The sequence below is a fragment of the Tyto alba genome, unplaced genomic scaffold (genome assembly GCF_018691265.1).
Source record: "Tyto alba isolate M040663 unplaced genomic scaffold, T.alba_DEE_v4.0 Super-Scaffold_11, whole genome shotgun sequence".
In the NCBI taxonomy this organism is placed as follows: Eukaryota; Metazoa; Chordata; class Aves; order Strigiformes; family Tytonidae; genus Tyto; species Tyto alba.
Window position 1 is genome coordinate 12,670,737 of NW_024881273.1, and position 18,971 is coordinate 12,689,707.

Genomic DNA, 18,971 nt, shown 5'->3' on the forward strand with positions numbered 1-18,971 from the left:
AAAGCTTGTCTAGCACCAAGAGTAGAGGGCAGAGCCCCCAGTACAGCTGCGTGTTCAGCTGGGAAAAAGGTGCAGCAATGGAGCTGAGGATTTGTGTGCTGTGCTGGGGTTTTGTGGGACCTGGGTCACGCAGGACACTCATACTCCATCATGGCCAGCATGCATTTGGGTAACGAAGAGCAATGCCATGTCTGACTGTTAATGATCTGGGTGTTGGACTCATCTATAGAAAGCAAAGCTTCAGTCCTTTGCAGTTTCCAGGGCTCTGACTCTCACAGGTCAGAAAATGTATCTCTGTAACCCTTTCCATTTCTGGTGGCAAAATGCAATGCATCTGAAGGTCTGGGGGATGCTTGGTAGCCAGATTTCCATTTGCATTTTAGTTTTGGGGTAAGGCCCTTTCAAATATGAGCTGTTGGGCTGTGGATCCTTGCTCTGTTTCCAGCACTGATTTCAGAGCTGAGGTTGGGTTGTTTTTTCCAGCCCTCAGGTTCACCAACCTCCAGCATCTTCTGGCCAAGAGCTGAGCTCTCACCTCTAGCTGGATAAAACTCAGTAGTTTGATGAAGAGGAACAGCAATGAGCTGCACTGCAGGGAGCTGGGCAAGTTAACCCTTCTCCTGCCGTGGCGCAGGCTCCCTTGGAATGGGCTCAGGAGCAGACTGGTGTGGGAGGTGTGTGCCCTGGAGCTGCACGGTGCAGGTTTGTACACCCAGAAGGGGTTAACCCTCATCCCAAAGGTGGATACAAAGCACATTTGTGCAGGCAAGAAGGCAGCGTGATGGCATAGGGCTGAAGAAACTGAGGCACTGGAGGTTGGGCAGGGAGGAGGGTGGGAAGGGATGGCTCACCCACCGGCCCCTGGCAGCTCCTGGCACAAAGCTCACCCTAAAATGAAGGCTTCAGGGATGCTGCGTAACCTCATTATAAGGCAGTTATTACTGGTTTGGCTTTGTTATTAAACTTGTAAGTGCTGGGAGCCTGTCCTCAAGCAGCACCCCGCTGTGTTGGGTGCTGTATAAACAGGGCTTGCGGCTACGGTGAAGGTTGGGTCAAGGATGCTGTGGCATCACCAGAACTTTGGAGGGGTTCAGCCCCCATCTTGGCACCTCACAGCCCAGCTGGGTGGAAAAATGAGCAAGTGAGACTTGATACGCCTGAAAGGCAGCTGGAGGAGACAGAGGGACCTGAGAGGGGGATGTGTGCCGTGGGAGGGGGTGTTGAGCATCTTTTTTTTTTTTCCCCTGGGAAATTCAGCTTTGCATGTGGGTTTAGGTGTAATGTCGGGTGAGATTCTCATCACTGCAAAGGCCTTGAGGTACCGAAAAGGGGTTTCAGTGTCGCTGATGATTAGGCGCCGACTACCCAAGGCAGCGTGACGGCGAGGCGGCAGCGGGATGGGGTTTGTGGTTAGGGACCTGCAGCCGTCTGCACGGCGCTCGGCGGAGCACGTGTGCGCGGAGAGGAGCAAGAAGCAGAGATGAGAAACGCCTGGTGCCATCCCTGCCGGATGCCGAGCCCGCTCCGGCAGCCTTCACACGTTATCTGGGGACGTGATTGGGTTTCTCCTCTCCTGCCATCCCTGCCCTGCTCCAGGGGAGCTGACAGACCCATCCCAACCCCAACATCACATCCTCTTCTCTCGCTCAGAGCAGCTGCAGACTGGCAGGTGAAAATGGAGAGGGGGGTGCCCCAACAGGGAGGCAGCGGGAGCTGGGGTGTCCATGGAGCCCCCGGGGCTCTGCCACCTCTGACCTCTGGTTCTTGCTACCTCCTCAATCTTGTCAGCAGAGATGTTCCGCTAATGTGCCCATTTCAGTGCCAGTGGTTCAAGCTCCCAGACAAGCAAGGCCCTTCTAGCTGTCAGGTGAGCCTTTCCCAGAGCTTATGCAAATGATACTAATTAAAGGCATTCTTATCTGTTCGATTTCCCACACCTTTTGCCTCCGAGGGGGATAGAAAACTTCATGTTTTAACTCCATATTTCGTGGCAGTCAGAAGGACTGCCTAGGGAAAGCATTGGGAAATGCAGCGGGTCACTCCTGATGAGAAGAGCTGGCTTATGCAAGTGTTGAAACACTTTATTATGCATGAGAAACCTTCCAGAAACAGATGACTAATAGCAAAGCGGGAGCAGAGAAAGCAGTGGGAACGCCGTACCAGGCTGGCATGGGATCCCATGTCATCTTACCAGCTTAGCAGGGTTGGGCTAGGTCAGCACTTGCCTAAGAGACCTGTCAGAGTATCTGGCTGGCAATGAGGGAAGTGATATTAATGATTCAATAAACAGAGCCCTTCCCTCTTTGTGAACCAAAATGCCCCTGTACAGTGCCAGGAACCCACCAGCAGCCCCGTATTTCCACTGGCGGCATGTTACTTAACTCAGGTGGCCATAAAAATACCAGTGCTTATTGTGCGGGCAGGGCTGGTGGGGGATGCATGGGCTGCATTCCCATGTGGGACCATCACAGTCCATCTCCTGGTGCAGTTCTCAGTGTTGTTGGACGATAGGGCTGCCCAGGTTTTGGTGGTCGCTCAAGACTGTTGTGTGCACCAAGAGCCTTGCTTGTGTGCACCAAGAGCTTTGTGCAAGGCCCTTGAAGTCAGTGCAGAGCAGAGAGGATTCTGGCCCACAGTGTTGCAGGAGGAAGAGGAGAGGGTCTGAAGGTCAGTTCTGTGAGTGCAGAAAGGAGGAGCTGGAGTCTTGGGAAAAGCATGTGAAAATATACACATGGGCAGATGAGCATGATTGACTCCTGATTTGTGTTTGGAATTTGACAGGTAGTTACGGTTTTCTTTCTGTCCTTCCCACCATCTTCCTCCTTTCTGCATGTTCTCTGCTTTGGGTGATGGGCAGGAGATCTGCTGGAGGCAGACCTGTCTATCTGTAACTCCTGTGCTTGGGGGCTGCACATGGGCAACCTGTGCTGGGGACGTAGCTGGCTGCGCCTGAGCACCCTGCATGCCCTTTCTGGGGAGGTTTCTAGTCTTGATAAGTCCCTGAAAGAAACTCTTGGATGCTCAAGGACTGTGGTTTCACAACCAAAATGAGAGTTGCAACCTCCATCCGGAGGAGTGGCCCTTTCACCAGGTGATATCCATCTCGGAGAGAGGGAAAGAAAGAAAGGGAAGAGGGTAGGCGGTGAGTAGGAAAAGAGATATCACTCCAGGTGGCTGCTGAATAGTCCTGTGATACGGCAAGTCCAAGGAATTGTCCTGACATGAGCTGCCCTGAATTGCCCCAAAGAGTTCACGCCGGTCACTGTTGTCCTTTACAACTGATTTTGATACACTGAGGATTTCCCAAGCCAGAAGGTCTCCAGGCAGAGGGCTGTGTCTCAGTGGTAAAGCCCCTGCCAAAGGAGATCCCTCAGTGTTGGTAAGTGACGTTGGCCCCTGATGTTTCTCAGCAGAGCAGACAGAAGTAGCCCTGCAAGCCCAGGGACCATTTTGTGGCCGGTTCCTCTGGGCAGAACTCAGCATCACCAAGGTGACTCTCAGAGCCCTTTGGAGATGCAGCTGTCAGGGGTATCAAGGGAAGGAGCAAAGCTGACTCCATTAGTGTCTCAACTGCTCATCTTCTACACGTGTTGGGCAGCAGCCTATGGACCTCCAGCTGAGCTCACACTGGCTCCCAGGGCCCTTTCTGAGTTCCAGAAGCTTTGGCTCCTGTTGTCTGCTGGACTTGAGTTTTCCTTGAGCTTCTCAGCTTCCTGAGTGGTGGCCCAGAAAGGGAATGGGATGCTGAGATGGCCCCAGGGCTCCAGGCTGAAGCATCCAGTCCCTCGAGTCCTGGGAGGTTCGTGCGTCACTGCTGGTGAAATCCCCATCCAGGAAGGGCTGGGAGAGGCAGGGATCATCCCAAACAAAAACAAGCCACCGGATGGGCTGCCAGTATTGCAAAAGGACATTTCACCTGCCTTGTCCTCCTCAGCCTTGCAAGCTGACTGCACGGCAGCTGCCCGCTCGGCCAAGGTGGCTCAAGGCTGCTGGGGCTGGGGACAAGCGCCTCGCCAGGCTCAGGGACCACAACAGCACAGAGATCCATGCCAGCTCTCCGGCTGTGACATCACAGTGGAATGTGACGTCACAGTCCCAGTTCAATGACATCACTCCTTCTAATCTCCATGTCACACAGCTCTCGGTGGTGACATCACAAAGCAGGCTGGGCTGCAGCATGTTTCCCTGGGTGTTGACATGAGGTTCTGGGACAGAGGCACGTGGCTGTAGGGGTGACGGTGCCTGGCACTGGGGTGCAGCACCTCAGTCCGGGACACACAGACAGGCGCAGGGAGAGGGGACAGCAGTGATGGACCTCAGTAGGGACGAAAGCTTCATCTGAGATGGGTCGCAACTGCTCCTCATCCTTGACGTGGGCACGGCAAGCAGAGCCCGGGGAGGCTGGGGGAGATGTCACAGCCACCCTCCCCACCCAGGGAGCCTGAATTCGGCACCATCCCCACCGGCCCGAGCGCACAGCCAGCACAGTGGGGGGATCGGAGCGGGGATGAGCTCGCCTGGCTTTGCCTGTCCGGCTGCACGTGGGCTGTGCGGGGGCACCCAGCGCCTGCCCGAGAAGGGGCTGATTCACACAGGGTGCTGGAAGCCGGGCTGCCGTGGGAAAGCGCAGCCGCCATGGCTCCCGAGCGGCGGGATTGCTTCAGCGGGGGTGCAGCCAAGATCCATTTCACAGAGGGCAGAGCAGATCTAGGCTGGGATTTACCAGTGACTAAGCGTGTGCTGGCAAGGGCTGCCCTAGCGTGAGAAAGGCAGTGCTGCTCCTCCTCCGAGGTGTGCCCGCTGCCGCCCTGCGACCCGCAGCGCTCGGGGGCACCGGGGCACCCCGCTGTGCCATGGGAACACGGGTCTCAGTGGACCAGGCAGGGCTATGGGGTCTGCAGGAGCGGCAGCTCTGGCCCCCTCCTCACGAGCTGAACTCACCCCTTTTCTCCCTCATGGCCCAGCACTTACTCTGGCCACGTGAACGGGCAGGATGCTGCGAGCAGAGACCCTGCGGCTCAGCCCGCTTGGCACATCATCCTCAGGGCAGGGCTGGGATGCAGGGTAGAAGCTGCCACCCCCACTCCGAGCCAGGCACAGGTGCTGGGGAGACCCTGAGATGTTGTGGAGGAGAAACCGAACCCTTCGCTGTCGAGTCGTAGCCCCTGCTTGCAGCAGTTGCACCCCTCAGGCAGTGTTCCGGGGTGCTGCCATCTCCTGCTGTCTCACTGCAATGAAGATTCTTACCCTTACATCCACCCCACTTCGTGGGGGCCATCACTAATCCCACCAGGATGGATTTGGGGAAACCAAACCTTCCCAAGGAGGAACAACCCATCGCTTCCCCAGCAGAGAGGCTCCCCTATTCCCTACCCTTAAAACAAAAGCAAGACCCCCACAAAAAAATTGCTCCACATCCCTGAACCGTGAAACTGAGACACAGAAGGCTGTGGGGAGCCATGTCCTCAGGCAGGGGCCGAACATCGAGCTCAAGGCGACCACCAGCCCCTGCACAGCAACCACGCAGCTCAGCCCTATCAAGGTGGCAGGCTGCCCTGCTCGCTTCATCTCTTCTGGCTCATTTGGCAAGGCATTAAAAAAAATTAATTGCAATTTTTTTATTACAGCTAATTGGCGCTGCTGCTAAGTGGCTTATCTGGCTTCTGAGCCTGCCCCGTGTTTTTGGGAAGGTGGGGGTGGAGAAGGCCTGGAGGCTGGGGAGATGGCGTGGGGCACAGAGCCCTGCAGCAAGCATCTGGCAGCCCCGGGCAAGTGGGGAATGCTGGGCTACCTCCGGGCCGTGGGGGGCATACCTGGCACAGGGAGATGGATTGCCCCTAGTTGACAATGATGGTGAATTTTAGAGAAGCAGAGAAAATTGCCTGAGGTCACTTCATGCACCCAAGTGGGACCAGGAGGCCGTGCCCAGCACGCTGGCACAGCTGTCCAAACACTTTGTTGTGCTTCCAAACTGCCACGGCTGGGCGTTAAGGTGGATTTGGTGTTTGTGAGGGAGGAAGACAATCTAGTGCTCACACAGGTGCATGTCTGTGCATGGCAGGGAGGGCTGGAGAGGAGGGTGCTTGTTTGCCCCTTGGGCCCCCGCTGTACCCATCCTGGGTGGCAGCTTAGTGGCCTGGTAGTTTGGGATCCTCTCTGGGAGCCTCTGACACCCTGGCGCTGCCACTGTGCCCAGGAGGTGCCACCCCACATCTCTCCCACTGCCAGGCTTAACACCCTCCTCCAGTGTGCAGCCCCCTCCCCTGTTGTCACTGTCATGGGGGTCAGGGCCAGCCCGGGCAGAGCGTGGCACATGTCCCTGGGAGCTGCCCATCACCTCTGCCTGCCCACTGCGCTCCCACAGATCCCAGCAGACACCCTGTGAGCCACACAAGGGCTTTGGATGCCTGCCGGGGTGGTGACACCCGTGGCTCCAGCTCCAGCCTGTGCAGGCTGGGATGCCCACCATCCTGACAGGGACCATCCCGTCCTGCAGCATCGGCACTGACCACCAGCAGAGCTGGCAGGGGCCAGAGCATGGCTCTGCTGGGCAGTGGCACTGGGGGCTGTTCCACGGCTGTGGGTGACATCCACCCTAAAAGGAAGGTCCCATCTGTCTCCTTCCCTGCTCATCCCTGGATCCGTTCATGCTGCTTTTTCTCAGACACATTTCAGGATGGATCTGGCTCAGCTGATGATGGGCTGCTGCCGCAGGCACAGCTGAGCCAGTGCAGAGCCAGGGGAGGGGGAAGTGAAGGTATGAAAAGGAGCCAGTAAGCTCCAGTCCTCATTAGTCCAGACAGCTGAGGAGATCAGATCAGATGGTATCAAGTGGCCTCCGCAGGTTGCAGTGTCACCCTCCCTCATGTGAGCCTGGCAGTGAACTCCAAAGTGGCATCTCCTTTCTGATCAGATAACCCCAATGGCCCATCTGGTTCTGCAGAAATTCAGGTTCACTCAAATAAGATCATCTTTCTGCTTCACTGTGGTTTCACCCCGTTTCATTTCCCCGGGTACCTGGGTTTGAACACGAGAGCGAGGAGGGAGCTTTGCCTTGCTCAGGGCAGGGAGGGCACGCTCAGCTCCCTGTGGCATCAGCACTTGCAGCTCAGTGTGAGTGAGGAGAGGGTGGACTGGTGACCCGGAGCAGTGCGGAGAGGTCTGACTCACATCTGCACAAGTAGGAGTTGTAGTCGTCTGACGCTTGCTGTGCAAATCAGGGGATTGCTGCAAAATTCCCTTTTAAAAGTGATGCAGCGGCTTCCATGTCATTTGGGTGCTTTCAAGATCACACCTTGTTCATCTCTGTCTGTGCTGCTGCTCCACGGTGCTGGGGCAGCGGCAGCTTTGGGAACCCAAGCCTGGTCATTCTTATACGGACAAATCATCTCTGGGCTGGGGAGTGTGTGTGCTGGTTTTGTGGAGACTGCCAGTGGAAATAACCTTCTCCTGCTATGGGGCAGAACTGGGACATGGTGACGAGCTCATTTTCAAACAAATCATCCTCCCCCCGTCCTCCTTCAGGCAGCTGTGTGGGAAGAAGGGGCATCGTTGCACCTCGCTGTGAACCCAGCGCCGCCCCAGCTAGCACGCCACAAACCAGCAGAGCTGCCGCAGGCCCATGTTGGTGCCCAGTCAGGAGGTGGAAAAACCTTTCTGGTTTCAACAGGCTTTGGAGCAAAGCCCCAGGCAGGGAACTTGTTCTGGTCGGTGAAGTTATGCACCTCTCTCCCTGCTTGCCTTGGGTGCAGCGTGCTTGAAATGCTCCGCAAGCAGAAAACAGCCCCTAAAAGCAAATAGCTGATGAAAGGTGTTGTGGCACATCCCAGCACCCAGCTCCCATCCAAGCAGGGAGGGGGAGAGAAGAGCGAAGCTGTCAGGGAGCCGGCTGCGATGGTCCCAGGGAGATTTAGTGCTAATTACTTCTGGGTGAGCGTGTTGGGCTGCCGGCTGTGCCCTGGGCTCAGCCCGAGGCACCCGGCTGCGGGTGCTCCTTGGCAGTGGGGTTTGGGGAGCTCCTTGAGGGGTTTGGCTCCCTAGGGGCCAGCACCTGGCACGTGCAGGCCCTCAGACACCTCTCTGGGTGTGTTTTGGCAAACCAAAGGTGGGATAGATAATGTGACTCTGCACTCGCAGTGAGGCAGCAGAGCCGGGTCAAGTGGAGCCAGCCAAGACTCCAGCATGTCTTGAGGTCTGCAGCCGTACTCCACAGCCCATGAGACAAGAGAAAACAAATCTTGAAGCCACAGCTCAAACTTGGGGTGTCTGCTTGATGTTTTAAGGCAACCTCGGTGGCTGGTGTTTTCTGGCATCATGTAGTGCCAGGAATCATGTAGGACTGCCAGGGGCGGACAGCGGTACTGGCAGCCTGGCATGAAGATGTGGCTACGCACTGTAAAGATGGAGTACCTCTGGAGAGGAGGTTCTTGCGGCCCCTGAACCCCAAAATTTGTGCCTGATGCCATTCTGCCACCCCACCTTGGTGGGACAGGCCTTACCCCAGTTTCCCCCTGCCATGATGCATGTGACTGGGGGGTGCCTGTGTACTCCAGGCAGGGAGGAGACGCCTGAGGAGCACGGCTGCCATCTCACCAACCTCCCCCTCTCTCTTCTTCCAGGTGTGCAACTGCGACAAGTACCTGAAGGTCTCGAGGGAGAGGATGAGGCAGCTGGTGGAGGGCAGCAGGCAGGCTCCCAGAAACAGCAGCACAGGTAAGCAGTGGGCGTGGATGGCCAGGAGTCATGCTCCGAGCCTGGCCCTCTCCTGGTGCTCCTGCCTGGGACTCACTGTCCTGGACAGAGTGGGACTGTCCCACTAGGACTGGGGGTCTCTCAGAGTGGGAATGTGGTTCCCTGCCACCAACCTGCCACTGGGCACAGACCCACAGAGCTCTGCCAAGCCCATTTTGTGCCCGGTTAAGCTTGTGCACGCCAAGCACAGCTCCCTAGCCCTCTACCCCAGCTGCCCCATGCTGCTCTGCAAGGCACTGGGTCGTGCATGGGATTGCCCAGCCCGGGATGGTTTGGTGACATGCCAGCAGTGGCTCAAGTGACAACCTAAGGCCATCGCTGCCTGATGTGGAAGACTCAGCCTGGGCTGCAAAATGCCTCCTGGCTGGTGCTGCTAATGGTGCCTTTCTCACCTGCACGGTGCCTCTTAAACTAGGTCAGGCTGCAGGAGGAGTGAGTCAGTGCCGCCTGCCCGGCAGGGCTCCAGCGGGCTCGGCGAGGGGAAGGCTCCTCCATGCCCTGCCTTGAGCTGAATTGCCCCCACCCCCCCGCAGGGAGCCGTGTTTTGGGGGTGAGTGACACCCACTGCGGGCACACCAGGATGGAAATGTGCCCCTCTTGCTGCTCCGACCCAACCTGGGCTCTGCTGTTGGCCGTCATGTGCATCGCTTGCTGTGCCTCAGTTTCCCCATCTGCTTGATAGGAGAGAGCAGTGTGAAATGGTGGCTGCCGGGCACTCCCCAAAGGCTGTGGCTTTGATAGGAACCACATGTGTGGCTCTGGGGACAAGGGACATGGTGGCTTTTCCCATGGTGCCAGCAGCCTGGGAGCACTGCACTTCCCGAAAGGCCAGGGTACCCTCCCCAGTGGTTTCTCTGGTGAGGGCACTCGCTGTGTGTGTACCCAGTGACCAGCCAGGCCTGTTCAGCCAGTTTTAGAGTATGGGAAATTGAAAAGCTGTGGTTTGCGTTCAGCCATGTGAGCGGTTTCCCCTGCCCTCTTTGGGACGGGGATGATGGAGCGAGGAGGGTCTCACATGTTGCTGTTACTTCTCCGCACAGACTCTTCAGGGACCCCCCTTGGTCCCTTACACCATGTCCGCAACACCCCGTGTCCCCATCGTGCCATCCAGCCTCTTGATAGGTCTGCCGTTTCCCTGGGGGGGTTCATGGGGAAGGTCCCCTGTCTGCTGGGCCGGGTGGGAGCCCTGTGCCAGCCACGTCAGGCATGAACTTGTCGGGCAGCATCCTCTGATACAGAGCGGTCAGGGACTGAAGGTGCCACAACATCCTCCAGAGGGTCGGTGTTTTGCTGCAACGGAGACATAAACATAGAAGCTGTGATTCCTGGGCAGGTGGGCACAGCTGGGCAGGTGGCTCCCAACCTGCAGTGAAGACCCTTGGGGACTTGCCAGCGGGGTCCTCTGTGCCCTGGGGCTCCAACCACCCTGGGTTTTCCATGGGATGGGCGGCTAGAGAAGTGAATTTGTAAGGAAAATCTCGGTTGTTCCCTGATTTCCTTCACATGTTCCTTCTGGAGGGGGCTGGTGGCAGGGACTTGCTCTGCCTGTGGCCCAGCACATGATGTGGGGAGCTCAGCACCCACAGCCCCCAGCTGCTCACCCACACTGGGACTAGCCTTTGCTCCATGACTCCAGGCCCAACCATGTCATCTCATTCATGCCACTGTGCATTGATTAACCCTCAGGACCATGGCCAGATGCTGCTGCTTGGCAAGAAAATACATTTGACTTGCCCCTGCTTCCCAGGCAAGGGGGGAAGCCTCCTCCCACGGGGCTTCACCTCCTCGGGGAGGAGCAGGCAGGTGTAGCAGGAGCCACGGGTGCTGGGACACCTGTCAGCTGTGGATGGGGACGGATCCTGCAGGACCAACCCTCAACATCAGCCTGCGGCTGCCCAGGTGCTCCCGAGTCCCGGGGTCTGGCTGCAGGCAGCCCGGGGCTGCTCATGTTTTTGCTACAAAACTCAGGCCAGTGCTGCCCTGTTGGGCTCCGGATTTTTTTATGGCAGGGCTTCCAAGAAACGAAAGGCAAATTATTCATTCTGTAATAGCTCACTCCAACTTGGACCTAGGACTTTCCCAGGTTTTAGGGAACATTTTCCCTGACACAGCCACATTTTCCCTGGATGAGGACTTTGATGGAAGTGCTGGCAATAGTTTAAAGCCTGGACAGCTTTGCCCCATGCTGCCTTTTTCCCAGTGGGCAGCTTGGGTGCCTGGAGCAGACAAGGGATGGGGCAGAGAGAGGCAGCAGCGCTGCAGGCAACCACGTGGCGTAAGACAAGACCTGGCTGGAGGCCACTGGCAGTTTGCAGGCTCCCAAATGACCCACGGGGATGAGATGTGTCACAGGCTCTCATCTGGCGGGGGGGTAGGTTCTTGCTTAGTCAGTGTGGCAAAACCAGCTGGCAGAGGGCCCCCAGTGCTCAGAGGATGCTCTGTCAGATGAAATATGGTCCCTGGGAAAGGTGAGGATGGAGCACATTTGATCTGGTTAGGATTCACCAAACAGAAAAGGCTGCTTTAATCACAAAATCGCCCCTTGCCATTTGAAACATTTTGCAAAACACTAAAACAACTGGTCGTGCTTTTCTTTGGGCGGTGCTGCTAACCAGGCATGTCAGAGCCTCCACTCTGTGCTGGAGAGAGGCAAAGGAGCAGGCACAGCTGCCGGGGGTGATGGAGGAGCCTGACGCAGCACCCTGGGGAGCCCCAAGCTGGGTGAGCATCCTCCCCGACCAGCCACCAAAGCCGGTACTCGAGACCAGCGAGATCTGCACTATCCATCTCCTCCTCCAATCCCACCGGTGCAGGATAAGCCCCGGGCAGCCCCGTGGGTGGCTGGAGGAGCAGCCAGGACGTCCCCACGCTGGGCAGCAGGATGGCGTGGAGCTGGCAGGGCTCTGAGCAGCCCGGCTGGGCCACCTGCCTTGCCCCCTCTGACCTGAGCAGTGACTTGGGGTTTCTTTCTTTTCCGGCCCTTGGCTCCTCCGTGAGCCCCGGGGGAAGGCGGCAGCAGCAGCACATGGGCAGGCAGGAGGAAGAGCTGCAAGACCACAGTGCGAGGAAGGCTGTGCTGTGGCTGCAAGCTGGGGTGACACCAGTACAGTGCCAAGTCCCTCCTCTGCAGCCACCTCACCGAGATGGCTGGGGGCATGGGCTGGTGAGCCCTGCTTCCCTTAGCCAGGGGCTCTTATGTACAGCAGATGCGTGTCCAAAGCCTTAAGGCTGAATGCAGGGTTTTTTTCCTGCCATACTTCCCTGATCTGCAGCATTTGGCTTTGCTGTGAGCTTCACACTCATCTTATTGCCATGTGAGAAGGGTGGGTGATCCCCGTGCTGTCCCAGGAGTACTCTCACACCCATGGAGCAGCCTATGCATCCTCACTGCTTTGGCAGCAGACCAGGCATGCGGGAGAAGCCAAGGCACCCCAGATGTCTCAGGCTGCTCTGGATGTTTCTGCAGGCAAGGAGATGGGTGCCCAAGGGACTGCACCCATGGACCCAGGGATTCCCCAGCCCCATTCACCCTCAGAGTAGGCAACCCCATGCATCTAGGCTCCCTTCCTTCTGGGGAGCAGCAGGGTAATGGGAGCATGCTCGCATCTGTCCCTGAATGGGCAGGGATGGGGACCAAGGTGCTGCAGCACAGGGCTGGGACCAGGGGCTGCAGTGGTGAAATCAGCCAGAAACACCCCGTGGGCTCAGCTGGGTCACGCTCTGCCAGCTCCCCCTCTTCAGAAGAATTTCATTTGCTCATATGAAAAACCACTGGCAGGCTGTGAAGCTGGTGACATTTTCATGGCTGTGGGTTTGCAGAGCTCTGCGTGTACCTGCTGACGGGGGTGTTGTGCCAAATGCTACCCGAGAAGGATCTAGGAACCACTCAGTGCTTCTGTCCGACGCTGGGCACAGGAGCCAGCAGGGTTTTCTCCCACAGCGGCACGGGGACATGATAGCAACCGAAGGTGCCTCTTGCCTCGAGCTCATCCTCCCACCTCCACCCTGGGAACGTCTTAAGATCATGGCCGGGCTGCTGCATCCCTGGTTGCACAATCCTGAGTCCTTTGTCCTTTGCTTATCTGCCTTATCGAGAGGGAAAAGATAACCAGGCATCTTCAGTGCGCTGCAACTGAGTGCGTTTCTCAGGCTCATAACTCCTCTTATCGGGTTCGATCTCTCACCGCGGCAAGGTTTCCCATGCACCTTTGTACTCCAAGAATGCTCCCAGGTCTGCTTTCAGCCTTGTGCAAAGCCTTTACGATGTGTGCTTTCTCCAAAACACCTCAGCCTTAATTGCCTAATTACGGACGAGTCTCCTGTGTGTGTGGTTGCGATGACAGCTGGGTGCGGCTGCCGGGCTGGGAGAAGGGCTCTCAGCTTGCACAAGCTCTGCCAGACCCCAGCACCTCTCGGGAGGCGGCAGGAGGCTGCGGTTCCCGCTGCGGAGCCGCGGGGCGAGCGCCAGGTCCCCGCCTGAGCCAGCCAGGACAAGCACCCGGCTCCTCGCCCCAAGGCCTTGGTCTTAGTTCAGGTGACACAGAGGGACCTGAGCTGGAAACGGGGCCTGGGGGGCAGGATTTTGTGCACAAGTACCGGGCTCACCCTGGTGAGGTTGGATTACCCGATAGTGCCCCAGCACTGAAACCAGGAAGGTGCCCAGGGCTCACGTGCATGGGGACAGTTTGTTTCCAGGCAAATCAGGGCTGTGTGGTCTGGGAAAGGGGAACAGGCACAAGTTCAAAGGAGGGTTGCCCTGATCCTGCTTTGTCCCAGCTTCCCAGGCCCTGCTGTGCCCCCCGGCCCACAGTAGGGGGTCCCAGTGCTGTCCCAGTAATGCTGACCCAGGACTCCTGCATTGCAGCTGACAGAATAGGCTGTAGGGATTACAGGTCACCTGTGTCATCATCACAGTGGCCTTCTAGTATGACCCCTGCACCTCTAAGGGCCCCTCTGTGGGCAGGGGAGGGTGCACATCCCCCCTGCCCGCTGCAGGCAGCCCATGCCCTGTCCCATTTCCCTCCTACTGGGCTCAGCCCCGTGCCCCCCATGAGCAGGACCTCACAATGGGGCACACAGAGCTGCAGCTCCTGTCCCATCCCTGCCTTCTCTGGGGTCTTCAGGACAAGTCACTTTGCCCACTGCAGCCCCCCTCTTGTAATAGTTTCCATCCAGGGCTCATGTGGGCCCATCACCTGAGTGATCGCCTGTGGGTCCCCAGATACTCTTGTGCCCTTGGGGCACAAACCCCTGGTTCTGTGTCCCCTGGGGTGAAGGTACCATTGGTTTTCAGGCACCAGGATCCATGCAGTGCCCCAGGGCATGAGATGGGGTTTTGGCGTGGGTCTTCCCACCGTCTTGGTGCTGGTGTCTGGGGGCTGAAGGAAGAGGATCCCTCCCAGGCTGGCAGGGCTCCTGCTGCACCCCACTTCACGAAGCGTTGGGGCCAGCCCAGCTCTGGGGCATGTGGCAGTGGCTTGGGCACAAAGCAGGGCTGCTGCAGAGGTGACAAATGCATCTCCTGGGCTGCAGAGGTGGGATCCCTCTGCTGTGGGGGTGGCCTTGCTCAGCCCAGGGAGGAACCTGATGCAGAAATAACAGAACTGGGGTCCTGCAGCATGTCCTTTCCCCTGGACGTGGCAGCAATCACTGGGAGGTGAGCCGTGTCCATGGGTGGGAATAGCAGTGGTCTGTGCTGTTCCCATGGGGTATTAATTCCCACGGGTGAGCCAGGGGTGGGCAGGAGCTGGAGATGTGAGTGGGCAGCATGTGCAGGGGCAGGGTATGGCTACAGCTCACAGGGAGGACAAGAGGAGACAGCTCTGTGTTGAGCAGGGCTACTGGGCCAGGGACAGCACTGGAAGATGAGGACGATCCTTGCTGCCCATGTTGCTCTGCAGCACTGACACATGCGGGTGCTCGACCCCAGGGTGCTGGGGGTGCAGGACTCAGCCCCCTGTCAGGGTCTGTCATCCCCAGGGTGACCCGGGCAAGAGGGGGAGAGGTGAGCGAGAGGCAAAAGGGCTTTTTATTTTCAAGATGTTTTATAATGGGATTATTAGTTCCCAAGAGGTGTTTCGAATTGATTTGGTAAGGAATCACTTTCATTTCTCTTCCGCAAAGATGCGGTGGGAATACAGCTTTTGGTGCGAACTTTTGCAGAGCTCTGGAAACCATAGATCTTAAAAACTCCTGGCGAGCTGGAAGGACACGCTTGGCTCCCCTTGGCCCCACACACCCCACATGTGCCTTTTGCTCTGTCTCCAGCGTAACTCCGCTGTGTGCAGCATCCAGGCGAGCTGGGCTGCAACCCTGCGGGAGCAACGGCTCCCCCAGGGAGGGCTCTGACCTCAACTCAAGGGAGAAAAAAAACCTCCTTCAGAAAATCCCCCCTTTCCCCAAGGAGAGCCCTTTTTTTTCTGGGGGATCTGACCTTTTCCTGGTGCAGTTTTCACTGCTTGCCTGGCTGGCAACCTGCGTCTGGCGCCCAATGGCCTTTTCACCACAGCAGCGAGGGGAGCGCAGGCATCTTCAAAAGCCCTGGAAAGAATTTGGTGGGAGGGGGAGAAGGGGTTTTACAAGCTCCCATTCAAAAATGGTCACTTTGAAGTGATGTAGCATTTTCAACCCTTTGAAGAAGCACAATTAGGAGGGGGCTGATGCAAGCAAAAGGCAAAAATACTGGGTGACCATCACAGCCTTTCTCTCCCCAGGCTTTTAAGGGATGAACTTTTCCTCCCTGCCTGCCTTTTTCTCACGAGCCCAGGGGGGTGGGATTGGGGTGTTTGGGGGAGCTGGATGTTTCACACACCCCCATGCAGATCTGCAGTTGGCTTTGCCCACCAGCAGCACAGTAGCTGATGGAGCGTGTGGGAAGGGTGAGCAAATTGCCTGAGATTGCTGCAGGAGCATCGAGCGTCTGTGTCCTGGCACTGCCACGGCTGGGGTGCTGCAAGGTCAGGCCAGGGAATTTTTTAGGCTCCATGGTGGGGAAAGATGTTGGCCATCAGTGCTGGCTGCTGGCAGTGTCATTTCGATTACAGCTGCATCTAAAAGTCACAACCAAGGTAGATGTCCCTCCTGTCGGGGTCCTGGTGGCAGATGCAGAGGAAGGCAGATTTGTGTTCATGTGTTACAAACTGAAGAAAAACAAGTGGTGGCCCAGGTTTTTGGAGGGAGTCTGTGGTTCATGTGCTTGGAGGTACAGCCCACAGCCTGGCCTCCCCAGTGAGCCTGTCCCTGCACGCCTGAGCTGAGGCCACCCTGTGCCATTGTGTAGCACAGGGCAGAGGGAGGCAGGGACAGGGCAAGGGCAGAGCCCCTGCCTCCTGCTGTGGGGATCTGCTACCAGCAGACAGGCTCTGTTCTGGAGAAACCTCTGAGAACAGGGCTCTTCCTCCATGTCCCTGCTCCCACCAGCTCAGGGATCTTCTGAGGGCAGCCCAGGTTCTTCACCACATGCCAGAAACTGGAGAAAATGGGAAATTGAGGTCACTGGTTTTCCTCCAAGAATGGATGTTGGTGTCGCAAGCAGACACAAAGGATGAAGGAAAGGCACATCCACGAGTGGGGCTGTGAGGCATTTGCTCAGGGCACAGCGATGGTGACCCAGCTCTTGGGCAGTGGCTGGGACGGGGCTTAGGGCTGCTTCCCCTCATGGTGTGGCAGCAGACCCCAAAACCTCTGCTGCTCCTGGGCTGCGTGGTGGTCTGGGGCTGGTCTGCAAAACCACCTTAAGAACATTTCCACAGACAACATTGACCCTGAGTGTGGGTGTTTATCAGCTGGGAACGGAGAGTGACTGTGCTCCACCAGCTTGGGCTGGTCATCTCCTCTGGGGAGGTGTGGACGGTCTCAGGGAGCTCTAAGAAGCCCCCCTGAACCAGGGGCTGGTGTGAGATGAGCCTTCCACACCTCTCCCGGGCTGTGGCTTTTTCTGCTTGTGCGGTGGCAGGTCCAGGCCCTGCCAGGCGTCTGTGGGGTGGCTCTGCCAGGACAGGGTGGCCATTTCAGCGCTGTCATCAGTCTTGCTTTCCCCCACAATAATCACCAGCAAGTTCCAGGGCCTGACAGCGTTGGGATGCAGGGAAGAGCCAACTGGGAATGCTGGTGTCCCTCTCCGTCACAGCTGGCTCCTGACCAGGGTCCCTCTGATCCATGAAAGGAGCAGGCTGGACGCCCTAGACGTGCCACTGGAGCGATGCAGGATGCCTTTTGTTGTCTTAATTGATGCCTGGGCAGGACAAGTCCCCCCTCTGCCAAAAATGAGTCATCCCACAGCAATAACTGCAGCCGGTGTCCCTGGCTGCCAGGCGGCCTGGTGGATGGGAGGCAGCTCAGCCCTCTGCTTCTGCCACCCGGATCCAGCGACCCGCCGTGCCCTGCCCACGGGCGGTGAGAGCCTGCACCGAGCTGCCAAAAATGCCACGGGGTTTGTGGCACTTCATGGGAGATGGCAGCAATCCGCCTGCGCGGTGGGGCCAGGGCTCACGGGACACAGCCCCACACCGTGCCCCACCATGCCCCTTGCCCGGGTTATGTGATGGGAGGTGGATGTCATGCATGCCCCAACGCCCAGCGTCCTCGGGCAGGCCAGGAGAGTTGCATGTGTCACGAGCGGTGCAGACAGCTATTAATGGTGGGGGGTTAATTCAAGCAGCAGTGAGGGCTTCCCTTGCTGTTCACTTGCGCTGTAACGTAGCCCAGGGCAGGGAGGGCACAGCCCATCTCAGAGACCGGCCTTGCCCACCCTGCGACAGGGGTGCAAAACCATTGCACCCAGCACGGCAGCAGCACTGATGCAGTTAACCAGACTGGAAGAGCTCTCAAGGCCACAGCAGACCCCACTGCGAAGAAGCAGGACACGGCAGAGGGGCTGCAGGAGGTGCCAGGCAGCTGCTGGGGAGCAGGAGGCTGCATGGCTGCCATGCTCAGGGCAGGCAGCTGGTGGATGCTGCTAACCACCTTCTCCAAGATTCACAGGATGCTCCTGCCTGAGATTCAGGGCAGAGCCTGCGCTCCCTGCAGGGATGGCAGGCCCCTCACAAGTGTCGTTCACATGGCTGAGCACAGACTGCGCTCATCACACCAGTGGCTGGTGGTTTACCTGCTGTCTCCTCTCCCCGCAGGCTGCCTGGTGCAGTGTGAGGAGAAGCCCAGCCAGAGCTGTGGTACCACCGTGCCAGCTTGTGACACAGCCCAGCCCGGCTACACCCCGCACAGTGAGTGGCTGGAGGGGCCGGAGCAGCGTGGGGCACCTGCAGCGCTGGCAGAGGGCACGGTCCTGCAGGTCACTGCCATCCCCCCTGGGGTGCTGGACAAAGCCGAGCTCACCGACTTCTACTGCTGCACCCGCTGCGGGAAGGTGTTTTGGGAAGGGTCCCATTTTGGACGTGTCGTTTCCCAGTTTCAGGATGTTCTTGTCGATGCTGGGAATGAGCAGAGCATCTATGAGCTGAGCTGAGAGGGGCCGTGGGGGCTCCGTGGTGGGATGGGGACAGCAGAGGATGCACTGCCTGGTGAACCTCAGCAGATTTTGGGCCGTGGGTTTGCGGGGCAAGGCTGGAAGTGGGGGGCTCTCATTTTGGGGTATTCCGTGGAGGGGAGTGTCACATTTGCACTGATGATTCACGACAGCCCAAATATACATGGCCTCCGTGAGATCATTAAATCAGAGGTGGCTGGGGAATGGACTCTTTGCCTTATTTTTGACTCCCTCCAGGCTGGGCATGGCAAGAGGGTGGCAGAGCTCTCCAAAACGCCGCCCAGGCAGTGCCAACCAACCCCATGGCACACAACAGGCCCCAGCACCCTTGCCCCAGTGCCCCTGTGCTGGGTCACTCGTGTTGGGGAGCCAGGACCTGCATCCCCAACAGCAGCCCAGGGGAGAGAGCACCTCCAGTGCCCAGAGCACTCCCCAGCCTGTGGGACGTGTCACGCCACGACCCGTCCTCAGCATTCCCTCTCACCCTGGTCCTGATCTCCCAGCACCTCTCCCGGCATTCCCCAGAGGCAGTGGGTGGGTTCAGTCATGGAGGTCCAGAGGGCTGAGCGCTGCTAAGTGGCCACAGGAAAACCTCTGGGTGCACCACGATGCCTGCTAGCACCCACATCACCCTGTGCTGGAGCCAGAGATGCCCCAGCAGAGCCAGACTGGTCCAGGGAGTGGCTCCCACTGGTGCCTAAGCTGCCTGCCAGCCCAGCGGGCGAGCAGCACCCGC

At 58.0% G+C, this 18,971-nt stretch overlaps 1 protein-coding gene across 16 annotated transcripts in view; it reads left to right on the forward strand.

Moving 5' to 3' along the window:
• EXD3 (exonuclease 3'-5' domain containing 3) overlaps positions 1–18,439 on the forward strand; it is a 293,160-nt gene extending 274,721 nt beyond the window's left edge. For all 16 annotated transcript variants that reach the window (XM_033003026.2, XM_042786593.1, XM_042786594.1 and 13 more), the window contains 2 exons: positions 8,619–8,712; positions 17,880–18,439. In XM_033003026.2, the coding sequence (XP_032858917.1) occupies positions 8,619–8,712; positions 17,880–18,214 (429 nt within the window). In that variant the 3' untranslated portion in view covers positions 18,215–18,439. The remainder of the gene's footprint in view (positions 1–8,618; positions 8,713–17,879) is intronic.
• Positions 18,440–18,971: the final 532 nt, after the last annotated feature.